At 43.6% G+C, this 25765-nt stretch overlaps 1 protein-coding gene across 8 annotated transcripts in view; it reads right to left on the reverse strand.

The window, feature by feature from the left end:
* LOC109678255 (pannexin-1-like) overlaps window positions 1-25765 on the reverse strand; it is a 115854-nt gene that overhangs the window by 59031 nt on the left and 31058 nt on the right. For 2 of the 8 annotated variants that reach the window (XM_074083207.1, XM_074083196.1), the window contains 2 exons: window positions 1452-2107; window positions 494-976 (listed from right to left, as the gene is read on the reverse strand). The exons of 1 other annotated variant lie outside the window; for it this stretch is intronic. In XM_074083207.1, coding sequence (XP_073939308.1) covers window positions 951-976; window positions 1452-2107 — 682 coding nt within the window. In that variant the 3' untranslated portion in view covers window positions 494-950. 5 more of the 8 variants (XM_074083212.1, XM_074083227.1, XM_074083217.1 and 2 more) reach the window with 5 other exon arrangements.

Below are 25765 nucleotides of genomic sequence, written 5' to 3' on the forward strand. Positions count from 1 at the left end.
CTTTGGATTCTACCTTATTGAGTTTTCAGTCAGAGTGCTGCTTGGGCCTGTTGCTCTTCAGAGCAGAGTGCAGCAAGCAGTGGTCAGAGGTGATCAGAGGTCTGCAATTAACCAAGGGTGGCGAGTAACAGGGTAAGGCAAATTCAAGGGTAGGACAACCAAGACACCAGGTTTACACCCAATTTAGGGCCCTGCCAACTACGGACTGACATCCGGGTCCACAAGTTATCCAGTGAATACTTTTCTTTCTTATTTTTTGCAGTACAGGGGTTGAACTCAGGGCCTTCACCTTGAGCCATTCCACCAGCCCTATTTTGGGGATGGTTTTTTCTAAGATAGGGTCTCAATAGCAAACTATTTGCCTGGGCTGACTTCGAACCACAATCCTCCTGATCTCTCCCTTCTAAGTAGCTTGGATTATAGGAGTGAGCCACTGGTGCCTGGCTCAGTGAATGCTTTTCCTATCCAACAGTTAGCAAGGGCACATAAGAGATTAATATTAAATTATATTCTGACATTTATTATTATTTCAGAAAGCAAAACAAATCTTCAAAGGATCTTGCTTTCTAGTAGCTCTGAGTTTCGTTGCACCTTTGGTACAGAAAGCATTTCCTCCAAGGCTCTAAAAGACTCTTTCACTACTCTTACAACTCCTTCCACTTTTCATTGTTGAGGACTTGCACATATATACTTGCTATAGTGTACTTATCTTTGTGTTGCTTCTTGTAGGACGTTCATAAACTAGTCTTCCATCACATTTGTTGATCATTATGCTCATTAGGGACTCAGTTTATCTACCAAAACCTGCTTACTGCAAACCAGCTACAAACCCATCAGGGGTGCTTTAGCCAAGATGAATCTCCAGTCACAGAAGTCACAGACTTGAAGTTCAAAAACAAAATCATCAGCAAGAAGAATTCAGAAGTCTCTGGCGAGCATTCTTCTTTCCATTATTTTTCACCATGCATGTCCAAACCTGTCAAAATTGAAAGCAAGTATTTGTGACAGGTGCAGCAGGAACGATCAGTACTAATCAACTTTTCTTCTCATGTACTTTGCTTTATCATGTTGTTTCTTTGCCTAATTTCAAAGCAAAGTGAAGGTAAGGCAGCAATTGATAAATTCCCAGTCCCTTTTAAGAAAAAGCAAACAACAGACAAAGGAATCAGAGATACAGAGAGAAAAGCCAGTAAGACAAGACACATATAAGCAAGAAAGACAACAAGGAGAAGTGCTGGAGCAAGAGGCACAGTACGAGGCAGAAAGAGAAAAGTGAGACACAACAACCTGAAAAAATAAAGATTTCCTTCCCTGGAAATGTGAAATAGCATCAATTCATTCCCACTCTCTCCCAGTCTTGAGCTTCCCCTAAGGGCCATGCTAGCCCTAGTTCAAATGATAGGCTGCTGCAATGTGCTCTGTGGGCTCTGCCTCTGGAAAACTAACCCTACCTGTGAGCTCTGCCATCTGGCTCCCCGGCTCCTTTCCTTTGGTGTCTGCTGACATGGGAGTTCTGCCACCAATAACATCCATCTTGATCATGCCAAGGTGAGTCAGGAGTAGCATGGGATCAATTCCTTGACCACTGCTTTTAATATTCTCCAGTACCTTAAGACACTTGTATGACTTCAGTTCACTTATTTCTTCCAAGAAAAGATTGTAGAGGCTCAAGTCGTTGTACCCTTCAGACTTAAAATGCAGAACATCAAAAGTGGGCAGGATTTCATATACTTTGAGAACATCTGTCTTCTGTCGGAATGGAACAAACAGTGCATATACAACCACGGGAGCCAGTAGAACATAAACCATGAAGTTAATGAAGCTGAGCAACTGGAAGATGCCAACTGCGATGAGTCTGCACTGAAACTGATCGGGAATGGTGCTGTCATTTCTCAGGATCCCTGATTTGATGCTACAGACAAACTCGTCTGAGAGCGAGGACAGGCTGAAGTAATAGCCCAGGTAGACACACACCAATAGTACAATTGTGAATGTTACCAGTCGGCAGCTAATGTACTTCATGATTAAATTACTAGAGTTCTTCTTTGTCTTCAAGTATTGCTCAACAATTGGGTACTTGAAGTGGCTTTCAGATATCTCCCACAAACTAAAAAGGAAACAGAAAAATAACTTGGACCCTCACCAAGACCATCAAATATTAACAGCAGAACTCACTTAACAGTGTCACACTAAAAATTTTAAACATCCACATTACCTATACCTTCATTCAAATACTAGGGAATAAAACCAGGTTTAAAAAAAAAAAAGAAAGTGAGAGAGAAAGGAAAACAATAATAAAATACTTTCTCTAAATATTTTAAAAGTCCAGTTAATTAAATGAATTACTATTTAGAAATTCTGAGAACAATGCCTTGCAACCAACCTAGTGCTAAATGCTTGTTAAATTTATCAGTTCCTGAATAGGAACTGTTGCTTTTTTTTAACTACTGTTTTCCGTGAAAGTATACAGAGTAAGGTAAAGAGTTTTTTAGCCCACCTAAAATACATGTGCTTCTACAGGGGAGGGCTGGAGACACAAAGTGTACAGGAGCAAGGCTATGGGGCCTCACTGGCATGGTTGAGGTCCCCAACCCTCTCACTTAGAGCTACAAAACAGTGCTTTTAATCTGGGGAGGGGGGTGGATGGAGGAAGAGATAAATACCCTTAGTTAATAATGCTGTTCTCAGAGTTAAATGAGATAATATAGTAAAAGATCTCAATGCAGTGTCTGGGATATTTTAAGTATTTAAAAAATGAGCCTGACACTGGTGGCTAATGCCTAGAATTCTAGCTATTGAGATGCCAAAACAGAAAGGATTGCAATTTGTGGCCAGCCTGGACAAATAGTACATGAAACCCCAATCTCCAAAATAACTAGAGCAAAGTAGACTGGAGGTGTGGCTCAAGTACTGGAGCACCTGCTTTTCAAGTGCAAAGCCCTGAGTTCAAACACCAGTCCCAATTTAAAAGAAGTATTTAAAAATGCAGCGACCAATATTATCATTATGAGCAGTAACAGAAGAATGTGAAACGGCAAGGCACTTGTTCCCCATCTCTCTCATCAGTTCTCTAAGCTTGGTTGTTTCAAAATTCAGTGTGCTTTTCCCTTAAAGCCAGCAAGCCACACATAGTACTTGCATGGTGACCTCTGTAAGAACTTCATTCAAAAGATGAGATGGTAAAGCTGCATCAGCAAGGAAAGGCATCTTAACAGGAGGAAAGGCGCTGGAACAAATGGATGGGTAAGATCTGGGGAGAGGGGATGTGCTTTAGCTCCCACAGACCGTCACTAGGAGGATGAAACCCCAGCCCTTCCAGCGTCTGGCAATGGAAGTTCTAGGCTTAGAATGGCAAAAGAAAGAGCAGAGAACTTGAACTACAAAGTTGTTGAGCTTCCTGCCAGGGGCTAAGTTATCTTTGCCCTATGTTCTCATTAACACCTGGAGCCGGGCACACACCATCGCTCAGATCGAGGTCGCGAGCGCGCTTTGCAGCCTTAATTGCACGGTTGTAAACTTTATCAAGTTCTTCCATGATAAACTTCAAGTCTGAGCAAAGGTGAGGAGCAGCTGTGAAGGGCCAGAACAGGGTGGGCAGGTACAGCAGGACTGCGAATAGTAATGGGATGTAGGAGAAAAACTGAAAAACAAGACAGCAAGTCATGGGTTAAGAGACCCTCCCTCTACAATAACCCGACTCTACTAAGTGCTGCTCTCACTGTATACCCATGTCACTTGTGGAAACTACTGCTTATAGCTAAGTTCATCTGTCCAGGTAATAGTTAATCTGGAAGCTATCCTTTTTAAATTTTGATTTTTTAATACTAAACATTAGTTTGAAGTAATTGGCAACTACATGGTGACACACAATATTTCCTTTCTGATCACAGAAGGAAAACAAAAGAACCAACTCCCACGTTCTGTACAGAAATTTCTGAACAAAATCCCAATTAATTAACAGGTAAATTTCAGTTTTTAAAAATTATTTATTGTGGATTTAAGAGGCAATTAAAGCTTAAAGCTCTGGTTTTTCTTCTTTGGAATCTTGGAAAATGCCAAAATATTTTTGGTTTCAGTCCTAGTACTTATCCCAATAAAACAGCTGCAGTAAGCACTTAAGATTTACAGAATGTGGAAGAGTTCTCTAATGTTGGAGCAGACCTTAAGGACAGTCCAAAATGCTCATTTTATGGTTGGATAAGGCGAAGTCCAGAGAAGCCCACCACCACAGGCAACAGAATCACGAGAAGGGCATTGAATCTGACAGATGCAGAATCTGATGGGCTCAGAGGTCCAAGAGAGTGAGAATAACCTGGAACCCAGTCCGCTGGCTGCCCAGCAGAGGCTTAGGAAGATCAACAACAGACAGCACAGAGCTTGCTTTAAGCTCAGCTTTGTGGCCTTGGGCAGTAAGGTCACTGAGCCTCTGACCCTCAGTTTCCTTTCCTATGAAATGGTCATGTAACACAAGTGTCATGAAGATGAAATAAGGCCACTTATGAAGAATGCTAAGCATGTTATTTGTCATGTGGAAAGTAGTAAAACACACCAGGCAAAACCAGCAAAGGCTCACCTAGGTAGTATGTTACCTTTACTTCTCATGACACCGTAGCAAGGAAGGCCCGTGTGGATAGCTCCATTTTGCAAAGGGGAAGAGAAAGCTCTGAGTAGCTCTGTCCCGTCCTGCAGGACACATCAGCGTGGGTAGCGAACCTAGAAGGGGAAGAATGAAGGGACAAGAGACACGAAGGAGACAGCAAGACAGGAGTTCTGATCAAGCTGCAAAATTTTATTGTTCACACAGGGGTATTTATGTGCTGCGGGAGTGAGGGGTATGAGGAGGTGCAGGCTGGTTGGCTGGTTCTGCTATAGGACTTCTGATAGGGTGCCCGTTCGCGCCGGCGGCAAGGTAAACTCCCGGAAGAGAAGCAGGGACGGCGCCATCTTGTGCTGGAGATGGAGAAGTTGGGACAAACAACCGTGGGCAAGGTCAAGACAGAATGGCTCACAAAGGGAGCCTTGTCTCCGACATTTCCCCCTTATTCTTATACAAACATGACCAGAATATGTCGGCTTATTGAGAGGGGATGACAGAGGCCCAGTTCCTCAGGGTGGAGATCATTTTGCTTTGTAAGCAAGCGTCCTTGCTAAGTTCTCAAGAGAATCTCCTCGGCATGTTTTTTGAGGAGGCGGATTTTTTAGGAGCATGCCAACCGCCATGCACCAGGGCATATCATACAGAGGTCTTGGGTCTGGGGATCCTAGGATCCACCCTCCTGCAGTCTTACCTGCACCCTCGTTTAGAAAAGCCTTTATGATCACTCTCCCTGGGTGCTGCCTCCCCCAAGCAGAGGGGCCCAGTGGAGGAGGGCCCAATGGGCGATGAGTGGTCAAGAATGTTATATAAGAAGAGGGGGTGGCAGAGAGAAAATTTGGAAACCCAGATGGAGCATTTAGCGAGTTCTTATTGAAAGGAGGGTCTCAGGAGCACGGTCTTCCATATCCAGACGATGATAATGGACCTGTATAGGCTTAGAGGCTAAGGTGTTAATTTGTTCTTTAATGAATTGTATCAGCCTGTTTATAATGCAGGGCCCTATGATCACAATTAAAAGTAGACCTAGCAAGGGGCCTAATAGTGGAAGAAGGTAGGGTAGAATTCCATTAAGTCCAGTCCAGAGGGGGTTTTCAAATAGCTCCCTTCGTCTCTTTTCTAAATCTTCTTGAAGCTGTTTAATTTTGGTGCGTACTATGCCTGATTTATTGGCATAAAAGCAGCATCTTTCCCCTAAGGCCAAGCAGATACCTCCCTGGTTGGCTGTTAGCAGGTCTAAGCCTCGCCTGTTCTGAAGGACTACTTCTGCCAGGGAGTCTATTTGGTCCTGTAAATCCTTAATGGTTCCAGATAGAGTTTGTACATCATTTATAAGTTGTTGAGATAGGCGACGGTAAGAGTGTATAGCCGTGCCTAAGCCAGCTGTACCTGTGCCTATAGCTGCTGTTATTCCAAGGCTGGCAAGGAGCGGCAAGGCTTGTATTGCCCATTTATGTCTTTTAATTAAGGTGTCTAAGCTAGGAATGGGCAAAGGTTCATCTCCTGAAATAACAGTAATGTCTGGGAGTAATAAGGCAACAACACAGCCACCAGTCCAATTTGCTGGAAGCCTGGGGAAGGCTGAGTTTCCTCCACACAAAAAAACTGTACCGTTGGGGGGACAAAGAACTGGGGTGGGTGAGGAATAATTTAGAACTGATGAGCAATTTCCAAAAGAACTAACCCCAACATCAATATCATAAGAATTATTTTGCATCCTGCCTTGAAGGCATACTGTAGGTGCATCCATAGGCTGTACTTTAAAGGGAAGTCCAGATTGGCAGGTATCCTGATTATTTACGGTGGAGTTAACAGGTATTGCCATGGGCATTATTGCTCCTGTGGTCATGCAAAGCCAGCAATCCTTAGCAAGGGTGGGGTTGGAAGTGTTAAGCAAGGAGAAGGTACTTCCCAAAATATCTAATGTATTGGGATCTAAATCTGGAATCTGAGATTTAGGCAACATTAAGGGGTGATATGTGAGTTCGGGGATTTGGGGTTTTAAAAGCTCAATCACTTGAAGATGTTTGACAGCATCCGTGGGTCCTCCACCATCAGAGACCCCTGTAGGGGCCTTAAGGGGCCAGCAGGAGGGTTTGCCAGCGCTGCCCTCACATCCAGCCAATTTGCCGGAGAGGTGAACGGTATATTGGGTTTGGCCGAGAAAGCCGGGTATCTGCACGACAGAGTCGGCGCTACCTCCCCCTATGACCCCTTGTTCAGAGCCAGCAATAAGAATGGCCTCAAAAAACTGTTGTCCATTTTTGCCGCGGCAGAGAGAGGCTTGGGCATAGCAAGAGCTATGCACTGCCGAAGTGTGGTGACAGGTAGCTGAACAATTTTTAATTTCTTTTGAAGCGGTGGAGACTTTTGGTGTATTAACACATACCCAAGAAGGCTGCCAAAATCCCCCAATGTATGAGTTTTGCTCTATACGCTGATAAGCCACCTTAGTTATGCAATCCACGGTCAGGGCATAGCTGGTGGGGGCTATGGACAAGTGTCCTCCCCTGCATTCACAGGGGGCACCAAAAAGCTCTTGAGCGGCTAAGCCAGGGTCCCGAAATCCTCCATCAGCAAACCTGTTTAGCAGGAGTGTCGCAAGTAGAATCTTCATCCAGCGTGTGAACAGCATCTGTAAGAGAAGATAATGCGTCCTCAGGGGGAGGGTCTTTCTCCCTGGGTTTTGTTAAGTCATTAACCTGTTTTATTAGGCGTTCTGGTAACCATCTAGGGGCAGCCTGTTCTTGATCCAAAACACAAGCTGAGCCTCGGCCCCAAATGAGGACAGGATCTGGGCCTTTCCATTTATACGTAAGAGGATCGCGCCACATGACGGGTGGGCGGACAGTGTTAGACGAGGGGTGCCAGTGTCTGTCCGCAGCCGAGTGGCCGTCGCTGTCTAGGGTGAGAAAGTTGAGGGTAAATAATGTATGGTTTAGGCGATCTCTGGGAGTGGTAAAGGTAAGGGTAGAGGCTTTAAGACGGGTCAGCCAAGTTTTCAGAGTGAGGTGGGCACGTTCTACGATGCCCTGACCCTGGGGATTATAAGGAATCCCAGTAGTATGGGAAATTTGTAGAGTAGAACAGAACTGTTTAAACTTAGAACTGGTATATGCAGGGCCATTATCTGTCTTAATGTGTGTAGGTTTACCCATAACGGTGAAGGCTGAAACAAGATGAGAAAGGGCATCTTTGGTAGCTTCCCCAGAGTGTGGAGATGCAAAAATAAAGCCACTGAAGGTATCTATAGTAACATGTATATATTTGGTTTTTCCGAATTCGGGAAAATGAGTAACATCCATTTGCCACACCTGGTTGGGTAGTAATCCTCGGGGATTGACTCCCAAATGTTGAATGGGAAGGGAGATAGTGCAGGCAGGGCATGCCTTAACTATCTCTCGTGCCTGTTGTCTGGTAATTTTACAAAACAATCGAAGGCTTTGGGAATTTAGATGGTGAAGAGTGTGTAACTCGGTGGCTCTTTGGATGGAGCCGGCAAAGATTGGAAAGATAGAGCGCGTAGCTGCATCAGCTTGGGCGTTTCCCTGTGTAAGGGGACCGGGAAGGTCAGAGTGTGCTCTGATATGGCCTAAGAAAAATGGGTGGCGTCTGGTCTGGATTAGCTGTTGAAGCTGATGAAACAGAAAGGCCGCATTGGAAGAGGCCTTAATGGCGGGTGAAATCTCCAGCAGGGGCACAGAATGAGCAATGTAGGCACTGTCTGTATAAATATTAACAGGTTTATCGAGAAAGGTTATAAAAACTTGTGCTATGGCAAACAGTTCCACAAGCTGTGCTGACTGATAGGCAGTCTCGAAGGTAGTAGGTTGATTACCGACAACAAAGACCGCACAGCCATTACTGGAGCCATCTGTGAAAACAGTGAGGGCCTGAGGAATGGGAGCCTTTTGAGTAATTTTGGGAAAAATAAAGGGATGTAATTGGGCAAAATGTAAAAGGGGGTCACTTGGGAGGTGATTATCAATTGTTCCTAAAAACCCTGATAGAGCAATGCTCCATTCGTCTTCTGTCTGTAATAAAAATTGGGTTTGGTCTTTAGTGTACGGGATTAAGATTTTATCAGGGTCCTTGCCAAAGTGTTGTCGAGAGAGTAAACGACCTTTGACAATAACAGAAGCTACCTGAGCAGGATAAACAGTAATAACCTTGGAGGATGTGGTGGGTAAATGGACCCAGAACAAGGGGCAACCTTTATTTTTAAAATGTGGATCCCTTTGCCAAAAAATTCCTGTAGGTGTGTGGGGAGTATGTAGAATGACCAGGATCAGGGGGAGGTTATAAGAAATTTGTGTAACAAACTGTTGGGTAATGGCTTTTGTGACTTGGTTTAATGCCTGTTGAGCCTCGGGGGTGAGTTTTCGAGGGGAGGTGGGGTGGGAGTCACCTTTTAAAATATCATTAAGGGGTAAGAGTACACAAGTGGGTAATTTTAAATACGGTCTTAGCCATTGAATATCTCCCATTAATTTTTGAAAATCATTAAGGGTGTGAAGATGATCTACACGTAATTGTATCTTGGGAGTTTGGATTTGGTTGCCTTGGAGTTGAAGGCCCAAATAGGTATAAGGGTCTTGTGTTTGAACCTTATCAGGTGCTATTTGTAATCCCAAGGTAGTGAGGGCTTTATAGAGATCCAGGTAGCAACCATTAAGATTATGAGTATCAGGTGCGGCAATCAACAAATCATCCATGTAATGTAAGATGTAAATTTGTGGCCATCGTTTTCTCACAGGGTCAACTGCCTGTGCGACATATTTTTGACAAAGACTAGGGCTGTTGGCCATACCTTGGGGAAGTACCTTCCATTGAAATCTCTGCATAGGACCCTGAAAATTGATGCGAGGGAGACTAAAGGCAAAATAGGGTCTATCCTCAGGATGTAAAGGGATGGTGAAAAAGCAATCTTTTAAGTCAATAACCATTTTATAGTAGTCTTTGGGGATAGCTACTGGTGTAGGAATACCTGGCTGTAGTGCTCCCATGGGGCGCATGACTCTATTGATGGTGCGCAAATCTTGTAAAAGGCGCCATTTGCCTGATTTTTTTTTGATAACAAAAATAGGAGTATTCCATGGTGAGGTTGAGGGCTCTACATGGTCGGCTGCTAGCTGTTCCTGTACTAACATGGAAGCAGCCTTTAATTTTTCTTGGGTAAGGGGCCACTGATCCACCCACACAGGAATTTGAGTTTCCCAAATAATTTCATCTGCATGGGGTACAGGAGGGTCAGGGGCCGACACTAAAAATCCAAATACCCAAGCCCCTGTGTATTGGTTTTTTGTGTGGCTAGTATGGGTTTAGTTATTCCTTGTCTCTGTTTACCAAGGCCCGTGCCTGGGACAAAGTCCATACGGAGCATTTGATGGGTAACTATGGAGTTAGGGCTGGCCAAAATAACTTCCATCTGGCTTAGGATATCTCGGCCCCATAAGTTAACTGGGAGACCAGGGATAACAAAGGGAGTGACAGTTCCTTTGTTGCCTTCCCTATCAGACCAGTGAAGAACCTTAGAACTGACTAGGGGGTTTTTTGATTGTCCTATTCCTTTGAGGTCAGTTAAGGATGGGGTGAGGGGCCAGCCCGGGGGCCAATATTGTTGGGATATAATGGTGGCGTCGGCCCCGGTATCTAAAACTCCTTGAAACTCTTTTCCTTCAATAACTAGGGTAAGGGAGGGCCTTTCCTGAGAGATGGGTTGTACCCAGTAGATATCAGAGGACCCCAAGGAGGCAGTCCCCCATGGTAGGCTCTGGGCAGTGGAGGTGCCTCCTGAGTGTAGGGGGAGGAGAAGTAATTGTGCGAGCCTTGTTCCTGCTGGAATGGCTGCAACCCCATTAATAGCTGTGGCTAATATTTGTATCTCTCCAGTAAAATCATTATCAACAATGCCAGGGAAGACTTGTATACCCTGTAAGGTGGTGGAGGCTCTTCCAAGAATAAGAGCACACATGTGAGATGGAGGGGGACCCACAACTCCAGTGGGTATTATCTGGGGTCCCTGCATTGAATCTAATATTGTATCGGTGGTGGCACAGAGGTCCAATCCTGCACTGCCTGGGGTGGCTCTTTGGAGGGAAGAGATAGTGGAGAAGGGTTTTGAGGAAGGTTGGGGGCTTGGGAAGGGACAAACCTTATTGCCCCTGGGTTTGTCCTGGGGGATATCGGGGCCAGGGGCTGGCCCCGTGAGGAGTTTTCCGACAAGCGGGGAAAAATAGGTTGTCCAAGAGCATTAGTCTTAGACCTGCATTCATTAGCCCAGTGACGGCCCTTGCCGCAACGAGGGCAGAGAGTGGTGGGTGGTTTAGCCTCGGTTTGAGCCCCGATCTGGGGGGTTATTGCCTTTGGGCATTTACGTGCAAAATGGCCAGGCTGATTACAATTAAAGCAAGTCTGTGAGCCAGGGTTATGGAGAGCCTTGGTAAAGGCAGCACCTATGGCTAGGCCCATGGCATGGGCCGTACCTACCCCAGCACAAAGTCTAATAAAGTCAGAAAGTTCTCCTTTAGTCTTATGTGGTCGAAGAACATCCTGACAAGCTGGGTTGGCGTTTTCAAAGGCAAGATGTTTAACAAAGGCACTTTCGCTTTCGCTTGGACCAAGTAAGCGCTCTGCAGCTAAATTGAGCCGGGCAACAAAGTCACTATAAGGCTCATTGGGCCCTTGTCGAATTTTTGCCAAGGAGGTGGTAGCCGAGCCCTTTTGAGGGAGGCGTCTCCAAGCATGTAAGCCAGCTGTTTGAATTTGCGCCAAAAGCCCCACAGGGAGACATGCTTGTCTAGAGTTGGTGTCATATGGCGCGTTACCCACTAATTTGGCATAGGTCCAGGATTTAGAAGAGGTTTTAGTCAGATTTTTTTGAGCAGTTTCCCGACAGTGCTCTTTAAAATCTGCATTCCATAGCAGGAAATCTCCAGCACTGAGAGTAGCTCGGGCTAGAAATTTCCAATCATTTGGAGTAAGCCATTGTGTGCTTTGATTTTCTAATAAAGCCAACGTATAAGGCGCAGTGGGACCATATTGAGCACAAGCCTTTTTAAGTTTTTTGAGAAAGCGTAGACTTAATTTTTTATAGGCATTTTGGGTTTCATCCTGCCTAGAGGTGGGCTCCTCATCCTCTGAACCTTGTTTTTGTCCTGTTTCCTCTTGTTCCTCTCCTGCATTGTAGTGTTCCTCCTCGTCTGAGTCTGAGTCCCTATCATCATTTTCCCTATTCTCCGTATGGGAAAGCTCTGTCTCTGTTTGGCTGCGAGTGACCGGAAAGGTGAGAACAGCCCGATGGTGTGGCTTAGCTTTTATTTTAGACTGTTTTGGGCTGGGACGTATAGATTCTGTGTCTAAAGCTAATGAGCGAAGCTCAAGGTCAAGAGACCTTAATTCTTTTAAAAGTTTAATTTGCTCTCGTCTGTGTTGGAGGGACTCGCGTAAGGGGGCTAAGTTAGGTAAGGGAAGCGGAGAGAAAATGTCTGGAGGGGCAGTAGGCCCTTGCAGGGCCGGAGCACAAAAGGCAGGAGGAGTGTATAAAGGGGGGTCCGTCAAGGACGGGTCTTGCTCTGAACAGTAACGGGCAGCTGTTTCCTCAAGGGTAGCCTGTTCTTCAGCAGTTAAGGCATCATCAGGGTTTAGGACTGGGTAGAGGTGGGTAATTTCTTTATCCTTTGGGTCCTGGGGTGGGGCAGGGTTATCAGATTTTGAGTTAGATTGTGAAGAATCTATATCAATAGAAACAGAAGGACACCTGGAAGGAGGGCGGGAAGCCGTCTGCATAGCATTTTGCCCGATTTTAACAAGTCTTAAGGTACCATTATCAAAGGGAGCACTTTTGAGTATTTCAATAATCAAGTTCCAATAAGAAAAGGCGGTCACAGGGACTTTTTCGGGGCCAAAAGATTCATAATAGTCTTTTAAACAGTCTCCGACCCGGAGCCATCTCTTACCATCAATGGTTCCTTCGAGAGGAAACCAAGGACATAAATCTCCTATGTAACAAAAAAATGACCTCAAATCTTTTTTCCTAACACGCGCCCCTCGTGTCTTGAGGGCCTCCTTGAGGCCTGAAAGAAACAAATCATGTGACGACACTGCTTGTCCCATGGTGGGTCACTCACCGTCCTCACTCTCCTCCTGGATCTGTCTCTCGGTTGCGTTAGCCGAGGCGATCGCGAACTCTGCTTGGCGCCAAGCCTTTCCAGAGGACGGTGTTCTCCCCGCAATCACAGGAATAGCTACAGCCACGTTGGGCGCCAGATGTCCCATCCTGCAGGTCACATCAGCGTGGGTAGCGAACCTAGAAGGGGAAGAATGAAGGGACAAGAGACACGAAGGAGACAGCAAGACAGGAGTTCTGATCAAGCTGCAAAATTTTATTGTTCACACAGGGGTATTTATGTGCTGCGGGAGTGAGGGGTACGACGAGGTGCAGGCTGGTTGGCTGGTTCTGCTATAGGACTTCTGATAGGGTGCCCGTTCACGCCGGCGGCAAGGTAAACTCCCGGAAGAGAAGCAGGGATGGCGCCATCTTGTGCTGGAGATGGAGAAGTTGGGACAAACAACCGTGGGCAAGGTCAAGACAGAATGGCTCACAAAGGGAGCCTTGTCTCCGACATAGCTCCACATCAAAAAGCTTGTGACAGTCATGACCCCTGAGCTCTCTGACTCCAGAGCCATGCCTTTTCTACTCTACTGCACTCTACATCACTCGACTTCTCTGAAAACTTCTCCTTACCTTTGGATTGGCCTATCTCAACAATTCCTTAAAGTGTCACTGGAAGAGGCCACAATGGTCTTCAGTTGACCCAAACCCCCACTGAGGCCTTCCCTGTCAGCGGCAGATGCAGAGAAGCTATGAAGTCACATCAGAGCATTTCCATGAACCTCTCACCTGGTTTTCCCCACTGATATCACCTTATATTTCCATGGAATACATGTCAAGACTAAGAACTGACACTGGCACATTACTATGAACTAAACTCCAGACTTTTATTTGGATTTCACCAGTTTTCCACTTTCTGCTCCATCTGCAGGGTACCCTGCAGATGGTTGTCATATTTCTCTAGTTTCCTTGGGTTTTTGACAGTTCTTCACTCTTCCCTTGTTAATCATGAAAATGTTTTTAAATTCACAAAATAATACATATAGGTTCCAAAGGAAATTAACTTCTTTATTATCACAGCAAATAGGCTCTTGCAATTCTTGAGTCTGTGACTTCTATGGGTGACAATTCCACTATGGATTGTTGCCTATGTATAATTTTTAATGTTAAATTAAATTTTAGTTTGAAGTGAATGAAAAAAGCTCTTGTTTATTTTTCTATCCCAGTTCATAGACCTTCATGAACCCACCTTAGGAATCCCTACCCTAGAAGAGAGAGAAATAAACAAAAATGGCCCTGAAATTTTGCAAGGCCTTCTCAACAATCCAGTTTTATTTTGGGGCTGTAGCATGGAATGGGGTCTCTCAAAGTTAATTAACTCAATTTGCCAAGAGCTAATACACAGTGACAAACCCAACAAGCTGTGATTAGCTGGATTTTAGCTGCATAGTTCATAATTGGTGGTTGGGAGAAGCATTGTTCATTCAATCCTTGCCCACTCTGATGGTTGTCCATTATTATAAAAATGAAACTGCCTTACAGAGTTTGTGCTGCTTCCACAACCAAAAGAATAAGGCATTTTCTCCAGGAACCATACGTGGAGGAAATTATTTCTAACAGGCTTGTGAAATATTTTTATAAGTCACTTTTGCTTCAAAGCTATTTAAATAACAGCATTTTACCCCACACTGTTCTCTCAAATTAAAAAGTGTTTATAGTCTAGGGCAATTTTTCTAACATGCCAAAGTGATGCAATAATTAGCACCAATGAACAGTTCATCTGTAATTAGAAAAAGTGATGTTTAAAATGAATGGTATTACATACTAAGTATGTGATATTTTCCTAAAATATCCCTGGTACACTGATCACCTCTGCAGAAATGTTGTTGATTGCCTCATTTCTTGGTATTCCCTACAGTTAAACTTTTCTTGCTCCCATCAAAAATAAAAAGACAATTCTTAGTGTGTCTTTAACAAGGTAGTAAAATAGTTTCAAATGGAACAGGAATCCAAAGACAATTAAATTATAGTCTTTAAAATCCTTTTGTACAAATAAAGAATGTGGAAAAACTGCTGTGCTTTGAGAGGGCATCTGCTGGACAAGAGGTGCTGTGCTCACAATCTCTGCCCACCCACGTGAGGTCCAAGAGGCTCAGCATCCCTTAAAGCCCTGACTGCGCTATTCGGTACAATGTTCCAGCCAGCACTGCATTCTTTCAAAGACAGTGAGATTCCTCAAAGCAAGGAGGAATCAAGCAGTTGCTTCAACCACCACTTCCAAGCTATTGACCTTGAAATTTTGTACTTAGGAGGCTAAGGCAGTAGGATCACAAGTTCAAAGCCAGACTGGGCTACATGGGAAAGAGAACCTCTAGGTGGAAGAAACCTTAAAGATGATTCAGTACAACCCTTTCCCACAATGGTCAAATCCTCACTATCTCATCTAAGACTTAACCATCGAAATAGGGCTGCACAACTTCTTCCCAACATGTACGCCACTAGTCTTATGGGACTAAATGCAGATGAGTACATTTACTCAGACATATCTCCTGGAGACCTTTGTGCTACAGACAAATGCAATCTACCCAGAGATCACAAAGGCCTAATAAGTAAAATAATCAAAATACAAAAGTGATGCCTACAGAGTATGTAAGCACTTAGGGAATAGAAAAGTCCCTGGAGAGGCCAGGGAACCCTCATAAAAAAGGTAACACCTGGACAATGTTTTAAAGTACAGTGAAGCAGTAAAAATAATGAGCAAACAAAAATAAGTAAAACCCTACTATATTAGGACTAAGCTCAAAGTTTTCCTCCTCTGTAGCCTTTTGTGTATCTACTTTTCTTTGCTTGGAAGCCTTTTCTCCTTGTCTGGTGAACTCTCACCTATCTAAGGCACCAAAGTAAATGAACAAGTCCACAAGTGAGGGAGAAAGAGCTGAGGCTAGAAGGTATATTGGGTTGAATAGTGTCTCCTAAAAACTCATGTCTACCTGGAACCTCTAAATACAACTTATGGTCTTTGCAGATCTAATTAGTTAAGATGAGATCATATAACACAAGGTGCCCTAAGCCAATGACTGTCCAGCAGAGAATGGAGGGGTGCATCTACCATCAGCTACATTGAAAGAACACCAAGCATTGTGGGCAACCACCAGAAACTAGGAGTGAGGCATGGAACAGATCCTCCCTCTCATCCTCGCTGGAGGAACCAACCCTCTCAACAACTTGCTTTGGATATCTGGCCTCCATCACTATGAAAGAATAAATTCCTAATGTGGTCATTCATTGCAGTTCGTGGTAATCTGCCACAACAGCTCTAGGGAACTCACAAAAATGTGAAAGCAGGCACTAGATTACAAAGGCTCCAAGTTCTATATACTATACACAATGGGAAGTCACGGTGGAGAGCATGGTCAAGTTTATTTTGGAAAATCACAGCAGCAGTAGGGAGAGAACATATGGGAGAGGAGACAAGGCAGGAGGTCACTGCAACAGAGGCCAGAGGTAACAGAACTGAACACAGACAGCAGTTGTAGAGAAGGAAAGGGTCTGACATGGACCCAGAGGGAACCTCTTCTCTTCCAGGAGAGAAGGCTATGGTGGTTAGTGGCCCTGTCCTCTCTGGCTAGGAGTGAGTTCCATTGTCTGAGGGTCACAGCAGAAATGGAGCACCGAGCCTCTGGCTGGTGCAGTACTATGCCTCTAAGACCTGCCTCCTGGCTATTCGTATTGGCTGCCAAGTGGGTCTGAGAACCCCAAGCCCAGACCTTCTGAATTCCACCTCCAAAAACTACACCCCAGCAAGTGTTTGCTGACAAGCAGCACTGAGTGACCTGAGCTCAGATCTTTCAAATCATGTGATTTCCACAGCCCCTTTCTCCACACAAGGAAGTAAACTTCTGAGTGGTATCTGAATACACTGAGACCTGCTTCTGGGGAATTACACGCATCCTGGCATGTGTTAGTTACCAGGCAGGACTACGAACCAGCACTGATACTCTCCAAATAATGAATTCCACATCCTTCTCTTTACATAGGAACATCTCCTGAGCACAGTCTGAAAGAATCAAGCACAGTAGACAGTGTCTCAGTCCCTCCCATGTGCCCCTGCAAGTGCAGAACTTGGGGCTCTGTTTGCTGTGTCCCATTCGCTGATACACTCAAGGGACACTCACAGACTTGCATACTTGCTGCCCCCACAGACACAAACTGGAAAGGCATGTGAATCAAGTGAGAACCTATGTAGCCCAGGCTATAAAGCTCCATACAGCCAGCAGTGGCTTCCAGTACAAAAAAGGAAGCTTTGCTAGTGAAAGCAGTCCAGACACATATAACCAACCTTTTTACAAGAGATTCCAGCTAGTTCTCCTTAATCCAATAGTGCTAGGGATCAGGTCTAGTGTTCTTAGTATATGGGAAAATGCTTGGCTACTGAGCCACAGACCTATTTCAGTGAGAAATAGCAGCTCAACTCTACCACTGTACTGTTCTGCCTGAACACTGAGAATACTACATTTGAAAGACTATAGGTGATTAAAACTTCAACAATGACCTGGCCTCATGTGTACAAATCCCAACACAGAAACACAAGAAATATAAAAATACAAGGTAACATGACTCCTCAAAATGAAACAAACTCAACAATTCAAACCACTGATTACAAGAATGATCCAATACCCAAAAGACTGTGACACAGGTTACTCCAGAGGCACCTGCACACCCATGTTTATTGCGGCACTATTCACAATAGCCAAGTTATGGAAACAGCCAAGATGCCCCACCACTGACGAATGGATTAAGAAAATGTGGTATCTATACACAATGGAATTTTATGCAGCCATGAAGAAGAACGAAATGTTATCATTCGCTGGTAAATGGATGGAATTGGAGAACATCATTCTGAGTGAGGTTAGCTTGGCCCAAAAGACCAAAAATCGTATGTGCTCCCTCATATGTGGACATTAGATCAAGGGCAAACACAACAAGGGGATTGGACTTTGAGCACATGATAAAAGCGAGAGCACACAAGGGAGGGGTGAGGATAGGTAAGACACCTAAAAAATTAGTTAGCATTTGTTGCCCTTAATGCAGAGAAACTAAAGCAGATACCTTAAAAGCAACTGAGGCCAATAGGAAAAGGGGACCAGGAACTAGAGAAAAGGTTAGATCAAAAAGAATTAAACTAGAAGGTAACATACAGGCACAGGAAATTAATGTGAGTCAACTCCCTGTATAGCTATCTTTATCTCAACCAGCAAAAACCCTTGTTCCTTCCTATTATTGCTTATACTCTCTCTTCAACAAAATTAGAGATAAGGGCAAAATAGTTTCTGCTGGGTACTGAGGGGGTTGGGGGGAGAGGGAGGGAGTGGAGTGGGTTGTAAAGGAGGGGGTGGGGGCAGGGGGGAGAAATGACCCAAGCCTTGTATGCACATATGAATAATAAAACAAACAAAAAGAATGATCCATGAAATTAAAGAGGATATGAGTAAATACCTGAATGAATTCCAAGAGAACTTAAATAAAGAGCTGAATGAAATAAACAAGACAATACAAGATATGAAAGAAGAATTCAATAAAGATATAGAAATACTGAAAAAATCAAATTCTGGAAGTGAAAAGCTCAATAAATTAAAAAAAAAACTCAGTTGATAATCTCTCCAACACACTAAAGTAAATTAAAGACAATATCACGGCTTGAAGACAAGGTACATGTATTAGAACATCCAGATGAAGATAAGGAAATAAAAGAAGTACAAATGAAGCATACAAGACATACATTGAAAGGTGAAACAACAGGAATAGGGGGAGATGAGATAGAGGAGAATGGTGGAGGGGGTGAGTTGAATGAGGATATATTGTAAGAACTTTTGTAAATGTCACATTGTACTCCTAGTACAATGATGAAAAAAGATGTTAAAAAATAAATAAAAGACAAAACATATGAATCATGGTCATAAGAACAAGAATGGTTCGAGGCATTGAAAGCATATTCAATGAATAGCGGAAAGCTTCTCAAATCTTGAGAAAGAAATGGTTGTCCAGGTACAGAAGGGTTTTAGGACCCCACATACACACAAGACAAGAAAAGAATGTCTTCAAGGCTTATTAGAGTTAAAACATTAGGTATACAAAAAAAAAAAAAAGAATATTGAGAGCTGTAAGAAAAAACAGGACAGTTTAGGGATAGGAACCAGTGACAGGGGTGAGGGTAAAAGGAGAGAGTGAAGGAGGGGTGGCAAATATGGTCAAAGCATTTCATACACATGTATGAAAATAGAAGAACGAAACTCACTGAATTGTTTTTTAAAGTGGGGGTGGTTGGCTGGTGGAGTGGCTCAAGTGATAGAGTACCTACTTAGTAAGTAAGAGGCCTTGAGTTCAAACCCCAGTACCACAGGGGGAAAAAAAAAAGTGGAAGTGGGGTTAAGCAAGAGTACCAGAGGGGTGAACTGATCAAAGTATATGCATGTATGAAAAATGTCACAATGAAACCCCTTTGTGCAATTAATATATGCTAGTAAAAATTTCTTAAGAGAGAGAAAAGCTGCAAAAGAGGCTGAATCACATATACAGACAAACCCATCAGATTAACAGCCGATTTCTCAACAGCAACTTTAAAAGCAGAGGGCATAGAATGAGGTATTTTAGGCTCTGAAAGAAAATTAAGTACCAACCTAGATTACTGTATCCATTAAAGCTATTTTTCATAATTGAAGGAGAAATAAAAACCATCCATGATAAACAAAACGAAGAGAATTCTGATCACTAAGCCAACACAGCTGATGATACTTAGAAGGAACCCTATACACAGAAAAGGAAGATAAACACAACCATGAAAATACAGGGAAGAATAAATCTTGCTAAATGGGTAGAAAAGCAAATGAAGGGCATGAAAGAATCAAACACTACAAAAAATGACAAAAGGGCATGAATTACTACAGACTTATTTTTTTATTTTTGGCAGTACTGGAGTTTGAGCTCAGGGTCTCATACTTGCTAGGCAGGTGCTCTACCACTTGAGCCACTCCACTAGCCCAACTATATAACTTAATAACTTGGAATATTAATGGTCTCAATTCTCCAATCAAAAGACACAGACTAGCAGATTGCATTTAAAGAAAAGATCTAATAATTTGTTGCCCACAAGAAATATATCTTGGGCTGAGATATGGTTCAAGTGGTAAACTGTCTGCCTAACAAGCATGAAGCTCTGAGTTCAAATCCCAGTACCACCAAAAAAAGAAAGAAAGAAAAACAAAAAGGAAATATACCTCACCGGCATGAACAAACACGAGCTTAAAGGAAAAGGATGGAAAAAGATATTCTAAGCAAATGTTGCCTGAAAGCAAGCAGGAATAGCTACACTCATATCTGACAAAGCAGACTTCAAGCCAAAATTAGTCATAAGAGACCAAGAAGGTTGCTTCCCATTGATGCAGGGAACAATCCCTGAGAATAATATAAGTTATAATATACACACCAAACATCAGCACATCCAATTTCATAAAACAAATACTACTGGACACAAAAGCAGAGAGATCCCAACACAGTAATAGTGGGTAACTTTAACACCCCACTCTCACCAATAGATAGGTCATCCAGACAAAAAAATCAACAAGGAAACTTCAGAATTAAATGACACTGCAGAGAAAATGGACGTAATAGACACCTACAGAGTATTCCACCCAACAGTAAAGAATATGCATTCTTCTCAGGAGCCCACTAAACTTTCTTCAAAACAGATCATACTACAGTCCATAAAGCATGTCAAGAAAATTGAAATAGCTTCCTGGATTTTATCAGAAAATCAATACCAAGAGAAACTACAAAAAATATTCAAATGCATGGACCTGAACAGTTTACTTTAGGAAGATCAGTGGATCTTTAAAGAAATAAAAAGGAAAATCAAAAAATCCCCAGAATCAAATGAAAATTGAAAACAACTTACCAGAACCTTTAGGATACAGCAACATCAGTACTAAGAAGAAAGTTTATAACTATGACCACCTACATTCAATTAAATCTGAAATATCTCAAACAAATAACCTAACAATGCACCTCACACTCTAAGAAAATAAGAATAAGTCAAACCCAAAAGTAGAAGATGGAAAGAAATAATAAAGATTAGGGTAGAAATTATCAAAATAGAAACTAAAAAAATACAAAGAATCAATGAAATAAAGACTCTGAAAAATTAAGCAAGACATACCCTTAGCCAAATTAACCACAAGACAGAAAAAAACAATTAACAAAATTACAGATGAGAGAGATGAAATTCAGTAGGTCACTAGGGAATACTGTGAAAACTTTTATTTTAACAAACTGGAAAACCTAGAAGAAATGGATAAATTTATAGATTTAAATGACCTACCAAAATTGAACCAAGAAGATAAAAACAATGTAAACAAACATGTAACAAGCAATGAAATAAACAATGGTCAGGCTCACTGCTGAATTCTACCAGACCTTTAAAGAAGGACTTATACCAAGGCTCCTCAAATTAGTCCATAAAACAGAGAGGGAAGGAATGCTACCAACCCCATTCTATGATGCCGGTATTACCCTGATAACAAAACTGGAGAAGGACCTAACAAAAAAATTATAGACCAATTTTCTTGATGAACCTATATGCAAAAATTCTCAAGAAAATCCCTACAAACTGAATTCAACATGTGTTAAAAAGATCATATACCAAAAGGGGAACAGGTACTAGAGAAAAGGTTAGATCAAAAAAAAAAAAAAAAAAAAAAAAGATCATATACCTTGATCAAGTTGGTCTCATTACAGGGATGCAAGGATGGCTCACTCTATGCAAATCAATAAGCCTAGTACAGTGCATAAAAAAAAGCGAGGAGAAAAATCACTTGATCATCTCAACAGAAGCAGAAAAAGCCTTTGACAATATACAAGATCACTTCATGATAAAAGCTCTGAAGAAACTAGGAACAGAAAGAACATACCTCAATACAATAAAGGTTTATATGATAAACATATGGCCTACATTGTATTAAACAGAGAAAAACTGAAACCATTTCCTCTTAAGTTAGGGACAAAAAAGGGTGTCCACTCTCTCATTCTTATTCCATGTTAGTGCTTGAATTCCTACCTGGAGCAACTAGAGAAGGTCCAATTGGGACCCCAATGATGACCGAGATCACTGGTGACTTGAGCAGTATCAGGAGGCACTATTGGGAGGCATAAAGGAAGGAGGGGGAAAGGCCATAAACATGAGCAAAATATCAGTGGTTCTCCAAGGACCAGATGAGAGTCCCAGCCAATTTTATAAGCATTTGTGCAAGGCCTTCCATTTGTACACCCCCTTCGACCTGGAAGCCACTAAAAACCAGCAGATGATTAGCACCACTTTTGTTGGCCAGGTGCAGGGAGACATAAGGCAGAAATTGCAGAAATGGAAGATATTCACTGGAATGAATGCTAGCAAGCTTCTGGAGCTCTCCACAAAGGTTTTTGTCAATCGAGATCCAGAGGCTAAACAGGAGGCCAACAGGAACATGAAAAGGAAAGCAGACTCCCTTGCTGCAGCCCTTGCTGGACAGTCGGATGGGCCCCAGCATGCTAATCCAGGTGCAGAAGCAGAGGCAATCCCTGTGACCAATGCCCCAGGATGCCCCCACCTAGGAAGAAACTAGGGTGAAATTAATGTACCTACTGTTATCAGGAAGGGCGCTAGAAGAATGAATGTCCCAACAGGCCAGGGACTCCCAAAAGGCCCCCTAGACCAGAGGCAAAGGCCAGGTTGTTGGAGAAAATACCAGCCCACTCACAGGGAAGCCACCCCCCTGGAAGGAAAACATTGTCAGTTTGGTAGGCACGGAAGTCTATGAGGAGGACTAGGACAGACCGGTCCGAATGAAAATCGGAGGCCATCCTGTGATCTCATGGTGGACACAGGTGGAGAACATTCAGTCATGACCCAACCAGTAGGTCCTCTTTCCAAAAGGCATATAACTATTTTGGGGGCTACAGGGGACCAAGTCCGCCACCCTTCTTAATGGCTAGATGATGCAATCTTAGAAGTCATGAAGTGAGGCATGAATTCCTCTATCTCCCCGATTGCCCTGTGGGCCTGATTGGCAGGGATTTGTGATGCAAACTGAGGGCATAGATAACTTGATTCGGATGGCACAGCAGCCTTAAAGTTGAGAGGACCTGAGGCAAAGACTCTAATCTTCATGGTCGCACAAGAGGAGGAATGGCAGCCCTATGCCCCTGAAGGGAGGCCTCTTGAGGTTCCTGAGCTTCCCTTCAAGATTCCAGGTGTAGGGACTGAAGATACCCCCCAGGTCTGGCCCAAAATGTGCCTCCAGCAGTGATGGAACTAAAGCTTGGATCACCCCCATCAGCCAGAAACAGTACTTCATTTCCCGCAAGGCCCAGGTTGGAATTCAAAAACATTTTGACACATTTTTAAAAACATGGGATCCTCTGACCTTGTCAGTCATCCTGGAACATCCCTTTCTTACCAGTCCAGAAACTGGGGACTGAGGATTTCAGGCCAGTTCAGGACCTCCCAGCAGTAAATTCAGTAACTGTCACTTTGCACCCCATAGTTGCAAATCCTTACACACTTTTAGGCTTTGTCCCAGCTGAGACAAAGTTTTTTACCTACGTAGATCTTAAAGATGCATTCTTCTGCATCCGCCTGGCCCCACAGAGCCAGCCTATTTTTGCCTTCCAATGGGAAAATCCCAATACTGGGGAAAAGGGGCAACAGAAAAATTCACCCACTATTTTCAGAACTTCCTTGGCATTCAATCTAAAAGCCTTCTTAGCCAACCACCACAGCTGCACACTCCTTCAGTACTTCCTGTTGGCCGGACCACCTCAGGAGGACTGTATGGAAGGGACATGCCTTCTCCTTTCTCTTTATGGGAGGCAGGATACAAAGTCTCTAGGAAAAAGGCTCAGATTTGCCCAAACCACTGTCAAATACCTCAGCTTTCACCTGTCCCAGAGGCAATGCAGGCTTGGCCCTGAGAGGAAACAGGCTGTGTGTTCCATCCCAGATGCTAAAACCTGCTAGCAAATTAGAGTTTTGGGGAACTGCAGGTTTCTATTGAATCTGGATCCCTAACTACTCCCTCTTGGCCAAACTCCTCTATGAAGCCACAAAGGAGGGGAGAACAGGAGCCTTTAGTATGGAGAAGGGAGCAAGAGAACGCCTTTAAAGAAATCAAGGCACCCACAAATGCCCCTGCTCTAGGCCTTCCAGATGTGATGAAACCCTTTTTCCTGTATGTCCATGACCAAAAGGGAACAGCTACTGGGGTCCTGACTCAGTTATTAGGCTCCTGGCACCATCTGGTGGCTTACTTGTCAAAACAACTTCATGCTGTTTCCCAAGGCTGGCCACTTTGCCTGTGTGCCCAAGCAGCCATCGTTATCCTGGTGACAGAAGCAAACAAGCTCACCCGAGGGCAAGAACTCACTATTTGGGTTCTCCACTCCATCCTGACACTCATGGAGTATAAGGAAAATTACTGGCTGACTAAATCTCAGATACTCAAATACCAGAGTATGCTATGTGAAAACCCACACACCCGGCTACAGGTTGTTTAGACTCTAAACCCAGCCACCCTATTGTCAACTGACTCAGCCCCCTGGAGCATGACTGCTTAGAGGTTACAGATGAAGTTTTCTCGAGCTGGCCAGATCTAAACAATCAGCCTATCAGCAATCCACAAATTGAATACTGCATACATGGCAGTAGCTTTGTCCAGGACGGCACATGCTTTGCCTAGTATGTGGTGATGACTTTGGACTCAAGTCATTGAGGCCTGCCCACTGCCAGTTAGGACTTCTGTACAAAAGGCTGAACTTGTTGCCCTCACGTGGGCACTCCAGCTCACTGCAGGAGTACAAGTAAACATTTACACTGACTCTAAATATGTCTTTACAACGATTCATATCCATGGGGCCTTATATAAAGAGGGGACTCATTAACTCAGGAGGAAAAAGTATCAAGTATGGGCAGAAAATCCTCGAATTGGTAGATGTTGTGTAGGCCCCTAAACTGGTGGCAGTTATACACTGCCAAGGGCACCAGAAAGGAGATGCAACAATTGCCTGGGGAAACTGGAAAGCTGACAGAAGCCAAACAAATGGCCCTCATGAGGTGATCAGCCCCAACTGTCCTGATGGCTGCCTTGTTCCCATGCCCCTTAGCTGAATAGGGCCCATGGTACACACCGTAAGATCAGGCTTGGTTTAACACTGAGGAGAGAAATTTTCTACCAAATGGATGGTGGAAGTTTGCCAATGGCTACACTGCCATTCCTGAGTCACGGTCTCCTACATTTGTCAAGCAGTTCCAAGAAGGAACTCATTCCAGGTGAACAGCCCTTGAGACTACCCAGCCCAGCATTTTTATGTCCCCAAGCTTGTGAGCGTAACTAGGACAGTATGTGAGAGATGCACCTTATGTGCCAAAAACAACCCCAGACAAGGCCAAGAGTGCTTGCCCAGGTGCAGAGTGTTGGTGGAACTCCTCTTGAAAACTTGATCACGGACTTTACTGAAATGCCATGAGCTCAGGGATGAAAATATCTGTTGGTATTTGCTGTACCTTCTCAGTATGGGTGGAAGCCTTCCCGACACAGACTGAAAAGGTCATGGAGGTGGTCAGATGTCTGTTAAAGGAAATCATTCCTCAGTTTGGAATACCTGTGTATTTGGTTGGATAATGGTCCAGCCTTTGTGGCAGAGATGGTACAGCTAATGGCTAAGAGCCTAAGAATTACCTGGAAGTTGCATATGGCCTACCACCCCCAGAGTTCAGGAACAGTAGAACACATGAATAGAACCCTAAAATTACAGTTAGGAAAACTGTGTCAGGAGACCCATCTGCAGTGGGTTCAATTACTGCCCATAGTATTACTAAGGATTAGGTGTAGTCCCACAAAGCGGACAGGGCTCTCACCCTTTGAAGTCCTTTATGGACGCCCATCCTCATTAATCAAGGGCATAAGGGAGGAACCTTAAGGAAATACATGACTTCACCTTGAGGCAACAAATGCAGGCCCTCAGTGTGACTC

This window comes from Castor canadensis, chromosome 1, assembly GCF_047511655.1.
Source record: "Castor canadensis chromosome 1, mCasCan1.hap1v2, whole genome shotgun sequence".
Lineage (NCBI taxonomy): Eukaryota > Metazoa > Chordata > Mammalia > Rodentia > Castoridae > Castor > Castor canadensis.